General features: G+C 44.7%; 1 protein-coding gene across 1 annotated transcript in view; it reads left to right on the forward strand.

Moving 5' to 3' along the window:
- Window positions 1-4,794, forward strand: part of CRB2 (crumbs cell polarity complex component 2) — a 48,641-nt gene extending 43,847 nt beyond the window's left edge. The window contains 3 exon segments of the mRNA XM_075715960.1: window positions 818-934; window positions 1,387-1,513; window positions 4,567-4,794. Of these exon segments, the coding sequence (XP_075572075.1) occupies window positions 818-934; window positions 1,387-1,513; window positions 4,567-4,794 (472 nt within the window).
- The last annotated feature ends 7,644 nt before the right edge of the window (window positions 4,795-12,438 follow it).

Consider the following 12,438-nt stretch of genomic DNA (forward strand, 5'->3'; position numbering starts at 1 on the left):
TTGATCCTAAGAATACGGGCATTGTTTCTGTATATTGGTTAAAAAAATGTCTATTTGATAATCCTGCTCCTTATCAAATGCATACTGGGAGAAAAAAAGTTTCTTTACCCATCACCTTGCTGCCTGTACTGCATGGCAGTGCACGTTTCATCATCCCTCCATGGAGCTCATGTAAAATTTGGTGGGAAATCAGTATGGAGTCAGGAGGAGGGCTGAGTTTTTCTGATAAGGTCTATATTTATAGCATTTGTATTGGTTTGGACAAAATCCAGCATCTTTTAGTCACACAGGTATGTCTCATATCAGTAAAGGAAGTAGGAATCGACACGTTACCTAGACCTCCATCTACTTGTGCCTATTCAAACTGAACATTGAGATAAATACTTAGGTGGCTAAGCTCCAGTTATCTAATCTACCCAGGTCAAAGTTCCTGTTTTCTTACTTCATTCTGGTGTAGACGGTTATCTAGTACATGCATTACCCTTTTTGTGGCCTAGCCGTGCTGCGGTTTGGTATTCCAACAGTATCCCGTCTCTGTATTTTCACCAGCAAGAACAGGCAACTCTGTGAAAAAAGTCCTAGTACTGATACAGCTCCTGCATATTCTCTGGGCGTGCTCAAAGTAATACTCTGATATTATGAGTGATTTCTGAGACTATTCCCGTCTCTTTCCTTCTCCACTTGTGCCAAACTCCTTCCTAGAAATACCAATGACTGTGCTTACGACCCTCACCAGCCCAGTCTCCACTGAGCCCGAGTACGCTTTCCCCTTCCCCAAAACCGGATTGCTTTAAAGGCTGTCTCTTGCTTTCCCCAGATGGCCGTTCCCGCCCGAGCAATGTGGTAAGAACTTCACCTGTCTGAATGGTGGCAAGTGCGTCAGCGAGAGCTGGGGAGCCAACTGCACTTGCAAGCCAGGCTTCACCGGAAGGAAGTAAGTGCTGTTTTTCTGATGCCTGCAAAGGAGCTAGTGCTCCGATTCTTACGTCAGTGGGATAGCTGAGCAGGTCCAAATCATCCTCTTGTATATCCTTTTGCCATTCAAACAACTACCCCAAAACTGTAAACTGGCTGTTATTTCTAGAAGAGGCAGGCTTGATATGGTCCTGCTGACAATACCAATTTTTGCAGCGTGAACTGCTTCCAAGTAGTTCTTGTGCCTCATGAGAATTCATTAACTGTGCTCGAGGCCCGTACTGGCCTCAATCATACAGAAACAACAACAGGAGGATTGGTATGAAAGGGTAAAACTTTCATGTTGTTGGACACTGGAGAAAGCACCTGAAAAAGATGCAACAGGAACTTTGCAAATAAATGAGGCTTTTGTAGACTGTATGATCTCGTGTGAGAAATTTCATTTAATTCTAATACCCTTTTCCTTTCCAGTTGTCAAATTAATATAAACGAGTGTGATCCAAACCCTTGCCAGAACGGAGGTACGTGTCAAGACTCTGAGAACAAATACGAGTGTTTGTGCAGTGCCAGCTACACGGGAGAGCGCTGTGACATTAACGTAAGCACTCCCCTTCGCTCGCGGAAGCTGTCTATTCTTCCAACCTGTGCGTTGTGAGGAGCAGCAGAAGTAGGCTTAGCAGAGTCCTTGGGTACCGGGGTATTAGTGAGACTGCCTATGTGTTGCACGGTCCCCTGCACGTGTGGCTAGAGCACACCGGTAAGCACACTTAGCAAATCAGCTGGCACCAAAGAAACCTGAAGTGGGAATTATTTTTTTTCTTTGCAATGCTGTTGCATGTTAGTCTCCAGCATATAAGCAACTGCAGCAAATACTTTTCAGTATCTGTGTGGGCTGCCATGTGTTTTTCAGGGCTGTCTTTGCAACTTTCCTTAGATTTTACAACTCCTTGGACAGTAATCAAACTACTGCAGCTGGACCTGTAGAAAGGAGGTATTACTTGTATCTCCCCCACGGTTTCCTGGAGAATGGAATTTCAGCTGGCGTTTTATCTTGGATGAGATAGTTACACAGCGCCTTCCCTCTCCCAAGACCATCTGGGTAGAAATGGATGTGTTTGGAGAAGGGAAGTCAGATGAAGTCAAGCTAAAAGTGATTCAAGTACAAGTAAAAAAAGTAGCATCCTTCACCTGCTGAGTCTGCTTCTGACCCGATGGGCCTGGTGAATGGGCAGGCTCAGCGACGCTTTTCCTTTTCTGCATAAGCAAAGCATTGCTGGTTGAGGCGGAAATCCTTCCTGTGTGGAAGTTGTTAAATCATACACTTGCTTTTTCTCTGTAAAGCTATTGCACGGGCAGGTAGCTTGTCTGGTAACCTGGGAATGTACTAACCCACACTGCATGGAAAAGGCTGTGCGCCGAGGTGGGGTTTGCTGCTGTTGCTGTTTCTAAGGGCTCTGCAATGCATGTGCCACGAGGCCGCTCCTGACATTTCCAGTTTGCATGCGTAGACTCCTTCAGGCATCTCTCTGTCCTCTGTCCCGGGACACTTCTTGTAGGTTCCTTGTATTCATTTTCATCATCCCCATTACTTTTTGCAGAACTGTCTTGCTTTTCCCTCTTAAAGGGCCCATGCCTGTGGTGGGGGGCAGGGAGGAGGACGAGGCATGGCTGTTGGCTCTTTGCTGTTGATGATAGTTGTAGGAGCGAAGGGCTGGCAGCTGCGCCCTCTTGTTCTCCCTCCCACCGACAGCAGGACCTGAAGAGTGTGCAAGAGGCAGGAGGGTGGACTGCTAAAAACTCCTGTGGTGTCGGTACTGTGTGACTAATCTGCATGCTGTGCAAAACCAGAACTAACCCCTAGCACGGCGCTTGAGTTTTGGCAGGCTCAGAGAATCAACTTGAACTTCAGTCCCTTGAAAATGGCAGACAGCCTTCCAGGTACTCTGGAAATATTCCTTCTGTGCTGTATTGCTTTGTGACACTGGCATAGACTGTACGGCATCCGAAAGCTGTAAATATTCAAGCTTGAATTCTTTTGTTTTTATCTGTAAGGTGGCAAATGCTATTTTTAGCAGTAAGAAATATTTTTTATTTTTAGGCTTATTGTAATTTTAAAGCTTTCTTTAATGACAAAAATGCCACAATTTTTTTAATTCTTTGTTGTTGTGTTCCATACTATCCTTAATTCCACCAGAACCTAAAGAATACTCATTCGGCTACATTTCTCTCCTCAGTACTTGGGCCTTTTACTGTCTCCCATCCATGTACTGACCTTTTTAACATCCTCCTCTTCCTGCTGCAAGTTGTCTCCAAGTCTGTTCCATAGCATTTTTATATAGTGAGGACATTAAAGTATGTGCCTTTGTGATTTAAAAGTTTTGAGCTACGAATTCAATGGACCTAGTACTTGCCATTGACTATTTAAATTATTTAAAATCTTTTACCCTAAGATTTCATGAAGTTCCTTTCATAAAGCAAGGTATGTCAGTTCTTGGTTTTGTATCCTAGTCTTTCCTCTGGCTTTGAGATTTGTTAACTGTTAAGCCTGAAACTTACTGCACCTCCCTGTCCCAAGATCTTCAAGGAAGTGCTGAAACACAAGTCCGCATATAATCTTGTTGCAGTGGATAGTTTAATAGCTAATTAAATTCTCTACCTTGCCATCAGAGGCATCACTGAACGTTTTTTACAGTATCATTCCCCTGCTCAGAAAAATTTTCTGGGGTTACTGAAAATTCACATTACTCTGCATTAACTTTTGTAGTTTTAGGTTTTTTTTGGTTTTGGTTTGGTTTTTTTTTTTCCAACATTGGTTAGATCTTTCCTAGTGATACCTACGTATTTTAGTCTGATATTGGTAAGGAGGCCCCTTAAAAGATTTCCACTGTGGATGCTGAATGTACTGGCATTTAAATCTTGAGGGGCTGTCCTGCTGTGAAAAACCATAAGCAAAGAGGAGGATATGGAGCGTGTGATGCTATTCGGACAGTTTCACCTCATCTAACAATGTCTGAAGTGTTGCTCAGACTCTTCGCTGCTGTGCGTTATCTTCATTAGCAAGTGGTGTGCAAGGGACAGCTTGCTTTGTAGCAATTCTGTAGCTCCAGGATTGGTCCCATGAATTGGCTGCGTTTAGTTTTGCTGTCTCCCTGCCGGTTAGCTGCCCAGCTCAGTAAATCCTCTCTTTTCTTCCCTGTGGTAATTCTGCCCATGTGCCCTGCATGAATTATTGTAATGGTATTAACTGTTCCAGCGGTAAATCTCTGTTTATAACCCTGCCCTGTTGAGATCAGCTTTGCCAAAGCTGCCAGTTCAAGAGTGTCAGTGATGAGTGTCACTAGTTCTGAATTAGAAAGAAAAGTTCAGAACGTGTTACTGTCTGTGTATTAGAAATAGTCCATTTTAAAAAATAAGTTTGAAGATGTTTTGCTGAGAGATTAAAGAATGAACATGAGCATTCTCTGTGCAGGTGCCCTCAAGCCCTTTACTTGTTCCTTGCTTGTCCTTTTCTGTTCAAGTACAGATCTTCTGCTTTTTTTTTTTTGCGTTTAAAAAAAAAATTTCCCCTCTAATCTGACCATTTGGGGTTGTTCAACTTAAGTTATTGTAACCACTGGAGTCTCATTGTTTCTCCATCAATTTCTTTTACAGAAAGGGACTCCGGGTGCTCTCTTCCCCTCCCCACTAATTGAAGTAGCTGTCCCTGTAGCCTGTGGCTCTTTACTGCTGCTCAGTATCGGTCTCATATTCATGATTCTCACTGCAAGGAAGAGGCGCCAGTCAGAGGGAACCTACAGTCCGAGTCAGCAAGAAGTGGCAGGAGCTCGGTTGGAGATGGACAGTGTCCTAAAAGTGCCACCTGAAGAGCGGTTAATATAGGCGCTACCATGACAAGGAGATGCACCCGCAAGGTCTGCTTTGACCTTGAGCTCTTTCCAGCACTTGCAGCAGCAGATCCACCATATCTCAGTTTCCTTAAGGCATGGTAATGAAGACGTGGACTTAGAAGTACGAGGCAGACTGGATATGCAGTAGCTGTTCCAGCTGGTTTCAGTTATTTGAGCCAGCTGCACACCACTGGCTCGGAGCGAGCCTCGTGGCTCCCTTCTTTCCTGCCCTGTGGACTGCCCCATACGCTCACCTCGGCAGGAGCCGCGGAGGTGCCCCTGCTTTGAAGTTGCTCTGGCTCCATTCCACCTTTCGGGCAGCAGTGGCATAGTTAAATCTGCTTTAAAAGGCAGGGTTAAATTAGGCACTAATTTACAGATTAAGATCTATATCTACTTTTAAGGAGCGTTGTATAGAGGGTGTTTATGATTGGTTTGTATATACTGTTCTGTCTTTGTCAACAGCTGACATGCCCTCGAAGCTTTTTCACCTCAGGTGTGCGAGGTTTTCACAAGCAGTCAGTCTTCAACAGCAACAGCAGCTGTGCACTCCTGCCCTGCGACAGCCACAGCGTTACAGGGAATTGTCAGGAATTACTGAAATCATTGTACAAATCAATGTTTTATGAAGTGATCTCTGTTAGACATTCCCATGGGTACCGCACAGGAAAGGTGCAGTCAGGACCTCGTGGGTTTGTGGGCCAGTGCTGGAGCTATCGGCAGTGCCTGTTGCCAAATGCTGAACTTACGGCTTGCATGGCGGGGGGACGAGGTGAGCAGAAGGGTCACCAGACTGCTTCTGTAGTCCCTGGACTCGTGCGACACGGAGGGGGCAGCGAAAGGGGGGAAGCTCCTGTCTAGCACTGCTGTCGGCGCAGTGCAGCTTAGAGAGAGGTGCTGGGGACTGGGATGAGGGATGTGAAATGCAGCACTGTCCACGCGGAAGCTCTGAGTAACACCCTGTTCTACCGCAGCAGCCAGTGTGGGCGCATCTTAGCAACTCCTCCGCTGTGGGAGCAGTCGGGGCTGCAGGGGCTGCCCTTCTCCTTGCAGTTGTTGCAGCCACGGCGATTGCCATGAAGAGGAGGAGAGCTACTCAGGGAACCTACAGCCCAAGCCGGCAAGAAAAAGACGGCGCTCGAGTGGAAATGTGGAACGTAATCAAGATGCCACCGACCGAGAGGCTGATATAAGAACTGGGGTCACCCAACAAGGTGCCATGTCGTCCTTTAACAAGCATGGAACTGCTGCGGCGTCCCTGTCTTAGGTCTGGAGATGTGTTTTTGTAGGACAGGTCTGTACTGCTTTAAGCTGCTTCATAGGCTACAGGCAACTGCCTGCTGTTACTTGGCAGTAAGATTCAACTGCTTGAACGAGCTTGGTTATTGCAGCTCATCCCGTAAAAGATTTGTATAAAATTGAGCTGCCAGCAAGAGCAGTAAAGGCTGGGAGGGGGGGAAAAAATGGTTCTGGAGGGGCCAGGGGCGGAAAGGAAGCAAGCAGGGGCTGTGGCAGCAGCAGGAGGGCACGCGGAACCGCTACCAGAACGCAATACCGTGTCACCAGCGCAGGATGGCCGGGCCATCGGCGCCCCGCTCAGCCTCACCGCCTCTGCCTCCCCGTCGGTCACGCAAGGGCTCGCGGCCCTAGGAACGGCCGCTGCCGCGCAGTCAACGTGAACAGCAGCACGCGAGTGAGTCACGCTGGCCTAATGAGTAGGAATTAAACCCCTGCATTAAGAAATAATGTGAATACTGTAGTGGTTTCAAAAAACCCCACGTGCCTGTGCTGCCAATGCAAAGCTACGACAGGTGACTGATGGGAGCTATTTCCTAGAGCTGCTGCTGTTCTCCCGTAACTAGGCCAGAGTTAGCGTGACATTATCAGAAATTCACTACCACTCTGCTACGTTAGACACGTCTACTAAATCTTTTCCTAAGACTAGACTGAACCGCAGGAATATTTTAAGTGCCTTCCTGAGACGGAGTTGCCAGTTAGGGTGTTAGCGGTGAAGGAGGCTGTTTGTACGTAGAGGAACGGGGCGCTTGCTTTGCTCAGCCCTTGCACCAAGGCCGGCCCGGAGCGCGGGCTGTCTCAAGGGCAGCAGCATGGCCGCAGGCCGGGCCTCAGTAAGAGACTGAATGTCTGAACCTCAAGCGGGACTTGCTGGTGTGAGGAGGGCAGGAGGAGATCGGCCAAGACCCTGCACCTCTCGGGACAGACACGTTTGGCTTGTCAGGACGGAAGAGTGGAATTTAGTTAACTAATGTAGTGACCTGTGCCACAAAAGCAGGGTTTGTGTTGTAGCGAGACACAGCGTTCGTTTTCCACATCGCCCTAAAAAAAGGATATTTATTTTGTGGCTTTACTTCTTTGTTACTGTTTTAGCTGTTGAGTGTGCTGTTTCTTCTTTAGCATAACATGGCAGAGCCTGTGGAAAGAAAGGCAGCAGACAGGCCAAATAAGGTCTAAAATCATTAGCATTTTGGGATAATTACTATCAATGAGAAATACTTTAGAAAAACAGCATCTGCTTTTTAAGCTCCAAAATACTATTAATAAGGAGAGTGTGAATCTGCCCATCATAGCTAATCGCCACCGGAAGAAAATGCTATTCTGTTTTGCTCTTGGATATGGGTTTTGTTTTTTTTTTTTTAACACTAGCTGTAAATTTTTCTGTAATTCTAAGCAAAGGGAAGAGTACAAAACTACTGATCACGTTTGTCTGCTTAAGACCAGGTCTTTTGCATGCATGCAACTGCTGATATAAGATGAAGAATGAAAATTTTGGAAAATAGAAAAAAAAATATCAAACCATTGGGAGACAAGACAATATTTTGTGTGTAAGATCACGTTCCCTCTAACACTGAGGAAAAGTTGAAAGAGCAAGTGGTGATCCCGCCCTGGCTGTGGTTTGGAAAGGAGTTGGACACAGTACCGAGAGAGAAAGAACTGACCTGACTTCAGTTTGGTGAGCTTGCTGGCGCTTTTATTTATTTATTAGTAATAACACTGCTGTTACTTCTGATACGAACCATTTGCTCTGTATTTTCCAGATGCTCTTTAGGAAGGTCTAATATGCTTTCAGAGTAGACAGTTATACTGCCCAGTCACCTTGCTGCAGTGGGACTAGTTAAACCGCACACCTGAGGAAAAAAGTAATTCACTTAAAAGTGAATTACTTAAATGCAAAGGTAGGTGTGGTTGTCTCCATCCCATAATGACCTGTAACAAACCTACAGCAAGCTTAGGATATGCTTTGGGTTCTGAAAGACTCAGACCTGATTAACCTCCAGGTCGTTACTTTTTAGCTCCACTCCATTTTTTGTGTTTAACTTGTAGAAAAGTGAAGGCAGCAACAGGCTCTAAATGAACCAGTATTACTCCAGCCTGTATTACTTTGAGAAGAAAACCAGAATTGTGTTATAAGAACTATTACTAAGCTACTGAAATATCCTGAAAGGCAACAAGAAGCTACAAAGCCCACAGCAGTAAAGACAGCTAAAAACCAGCAAATTGCAAGCAGTGAGTCTGTCTGCATCCCCCGCTGCTCCTGGGGAGCCAGCAGGAGGGCTCCTGCTCAGGCGCTTTACAGGATTAGCGGAGCAGATGTTTTTATTTCAAGCACCCAAAGCCAGTACTAGCTAAAGTGTTAAAATACTTTGTCAGTGTCTTGAGCATTTCTGCAAAATAATTTATGAAAGTTTTTTTTTTTCGATAATGAACTTAACTTTCTTTTGATATTTAATTTTTGAATATATTTTTTCACAAAACTGGATTTGCTGTAGTTAATGATCATGATCATTTCTTTTGTAAATTTTATAATTTGTAAAAAAATTAGAATGTCCTTCAAAAGAAATTTACAATAAAATTTAGATAAAAACAGACCTAGTTACCTTGATTTGTGATTGGGTTGGGGGGTTGTGTTTTTGCTTGGTTGTTTTTTTTTTTTTTCCTTGAAGAGTAATTTGATGTCTAGGTGGCTCATTTTGGTCTGTAACACAGTTTGCACAGCTGCAAACCTCAGTGCCTCTTTGCTGGTTAAAATTTTAACCAAATTTCTGATTATTTTTTTGTCACGCACCAGAGCTCTAAGCATAGACCTGAACCAAGCAGATCTGCACAGCAGCCCGTGTTGTTAGAAGGGCGGCTGTCGAAACCTGCTGCGTTTTCTGTTCGCCTGTACTGCTACATTTTACCATTAATCCCTTATTTTATGAGCAAAGGGGCAAAAAAATCAGACTGTGGTTGGCACCATGAAATACCGAACGGCCACCGGACCCCGTGGCGGGCGTCAGGACGGGTTTCTGCAGCGGCAGCAGCGATCCTCTCCTGGAGGCCCGGGAGGCAGCCACCTCCAGCAGGAGGGAGGAGGCTGGAGTGGACGAACGTCTCGGTCTGCGCCACGAGAGCTGAGCTGCAGGAGAAGCCGGGAGCCCTTCCCCGGCAGGAGAGCTGTCACGTGGACAGAGCTTAGCGCGAGCGGCCTGCTGAATCGGAGCAGCAGCCGGGAAGGGGATTAGAACGTGGAAACAAATGACTTGAATGTAATTCAAATGGCGGCACTGATTGCTGGGGACTGTGGATGTCCATGTGCAGGGAAATCAAAGCCTTCACCCAGAGATGAGCACGCCTCACGGACATAAAGCCGGCACCGCAGTCAGCGCGCAGCCACCCTGCTGCCACGTACGGCACGATGGCTGCGGCACGGGGCGCAACGGTCACTTTGTCACCCAGCTAACTGCTGCGCTAGAAACACCCGGGTAAGCCTGGAACCAGGGACAGTTAATCAAAACGCACGCTGGACTGGCATGGGCCAAGGCTAACAACGGGTTCGGTTTACAAAAGACAGCAGACCATTCCGTTTACGTCCCCGGGAACATAATTCCCAAGCGTTCTGGGAAAATGCACGAGGTTTCTGGCAGTAACCTAAGCAAACGTGCCACAGGAAAGGCGACGGCGCTCAAAGCGAGCTCTGCCCGCAGTCATGGGCCCTTGCTCCTTCTTCGTGGTGCCAGGGAAAGAATGGTGAGGTTACATAGAGCCCCTGCTCGGCAAAAGTTTGTAACTCTCATCCAGCAATTAATTTTACAGTGCTACAAAAAGAATGACAAGCTCACTTTTGTTTTATGCTGCTATTCCCTGGAGCTGCTTGAAAACAGGTACGGGATTGTCACAGACCCGTGCTCAGCTGCAGCTCCCAGCGGCAGCAATTGGCCTTGGACATCGCCACGACCTGCTGCCGGGCCCGAAGGATGGTGGGGCTGCAGCAGCTCCTGGCTTCGCTGGTTCACTCTGTAAATACCTAAAGCTGTTAACCTCCAACAGTCAGAAGCAAAGTTGTAAAAAAACAAACAAACAAACAAACAAAAAAAACCCACAAAACCACCCCCCTGCCCCCCCACCCCCCCAATTTTTTCCAAACCTGGATGGTGTAAGAAGCAGCAACTAACAGGCTTCTTGTTTACTACTAACCAATTTAATCTGCTGATGTTGGGGGGAGGAAAAAAAAAAAAAAAACCAAAAAAAAAAAAAAAAAATCAGTTTGCTTATTAAGCCTGCATGGTAAGTGTACAAGGAGCAAAACATATTTAAAAAAAAAAAAAAAAACAAAAAACAAAAACCAAGTAGACTAGAATAAATCCCGCAGTGCAAATGGACAGAGTTTAGGAAGCAGTTGGCTAACATTTACTTACATGCTCTACTGAAGGCACTGCGTGAGACATTTATTTAACAAAAGAAATGTGACTGCACACACCTCTTTCTTCAGGGTGTCATGGAATCAGTGGTTGCCTGTGGCTGGTTAAAGGGACATTCATGTCCCCTGAAACAGCGCGGTCATTTCTTACTGACAGCCTCGCGCCACCCCCTAACCAGAAAGAAACCTGGCCAGATCTCAAGCTCCTGCTTGATTTGTTCCACACACATATAAAAAAAAGAAATGGAGGGGGATATTTAAGTAGCTCAGACCATTCATTGCAGGGTAGAAAGAAAATCCCGGTATGTGCAGAGAGGTCGCAAGCCTCTCGTAATTAACGCATGTATGTAAGGTAATGCGAGAAAGGTCTTTGGCAACACAACTCTTGTGTGTCTTGACAGCTTCCAATGCCGGTGTCTAAAATGTGTCTAACCTCATCAATGAACAAGGTGTAAATATGGTTTTGCTGTCTGTACAGCATCAGCTGCATCAGAAAGGGGTTTGGGTTCCTCCCCGCCCCGCCCCGCAATAAAAGTTATTTCAAACAGAAGAAAGCATCTGTAAATAAGCAAAGCGGTACCAAATGGTGAGTACAGGAAAATGTACAAAGCTGAATATAAAGTCATTGATGAATAATATCAGACAAGAAGTAAAAGGAACACTTCTTATACTAGATTAGTAAAAAACATCAAAAATACTTGAGAAAAATACATCAGAAAAAGAACCAGTTTACCTCCGAGCTTGCTCTCCCAGACAAGCACGCTTTGTTTACATCAGGCATTATTAGGAATGAATCGTGTTAGGAATTCCTGAGTTTAAATAAGACAAAACTAAATACTGCCCTAAGGATAGTTTGATTCCTTTATTATGAGAAGCACGTGAAACAGTCTCCTCCTTGCAAATTCTATTCCAGGAGTGAGGAAGCTCACGAACTCCAGGAGCGTGCTGCTTTGTACTCCTGCAGCGCTGAGGGCGTTCAACCCCCCCCTTCAAAATAAAGTGAAGGGTGATTAATGCCATTTGTGTTAAGTGTTAATACTTTTCAGTGCCTCAAAACTGACTTAAAAAAAAAAAAAAAATGCAAGACTGCTTGTTTGTCTAAAAATCAACCGCATAAAATATTCCATAATATGGGTAGAGTAAAATAATCAGAGATGGAAAATGATTTCCAGTGATACAGAATTACCTGAGCATTTTTTTTTTTTCTGTTTAGTTAAGCACATGTAACAGGCCTACTCAGTGTATAATCAGTGTGTGACAGTAAAAATTTTAAAAAAGAGTGTGTGAAATTCAAATGCCATGTCGGATGCAGAACTTTCTGGTCCCTGTACATATATATCCACCAGAATTTGAGCAAGTTTTATCATCTAGCTCACAGCAAAGGATATCTGAAATTCCAGACTGAATTTATATATAATGTTCACAGTCCGAACTATGCAAAATAAAATGGAGCTGTTATCTTAGACTTTAAATATTTTACTATGCAATACTAAAACCATCTGTCTTCCAACACAAAAAGAAAATACAAATCCAACTGAATGGCTTGTCAGAGTAACAGTACTTTACAGAAATATAATATTAGTGTAATACTGTGGTCTTTCCCAAACTGTTGGCATTTCAGATATTGAGTATTTTTCTTTTGTATTGCACAGACTCAAACGCATAGACAGCCATTTCATACACCAGAGTAAGAAAACTTCCAAGATTATATGAATAAAATAGATACATTGGAGATCAGATAAAGCTTTACAAGAATTTCCCCATGTGTCCAAAATGCTTTCCTTTATCAAAGGCTTAATGGTGATGTGATTACCTCTACTAGAGTAACATGTTTTACATCAGAGTGTGCCCAAATACAAAACAAAACAAAAAAGCACCACTTAAGTAAAACAAAAATGATCACTGCAAAGACAGCAGGTTTTATAAGGGATGCGAAGA

The sequence above is a fragment of the Pelecanus crispus genome, chromosome 9 (genome assembly GCF_030463565.1).
Source record: "Pelecanus crispus isolate bPelCri1 chromosome 9, bPelCri1.pri, whole genome shotgun sequence".
In the NCBI taxonomy this organism is placed as follows: domain Eukaryota; kingdom Metazoa; phylum Chordata; class Aves; order Pelecaniformes; family Pelecanidae; genus Pelecanus; species Pelecanus crispus.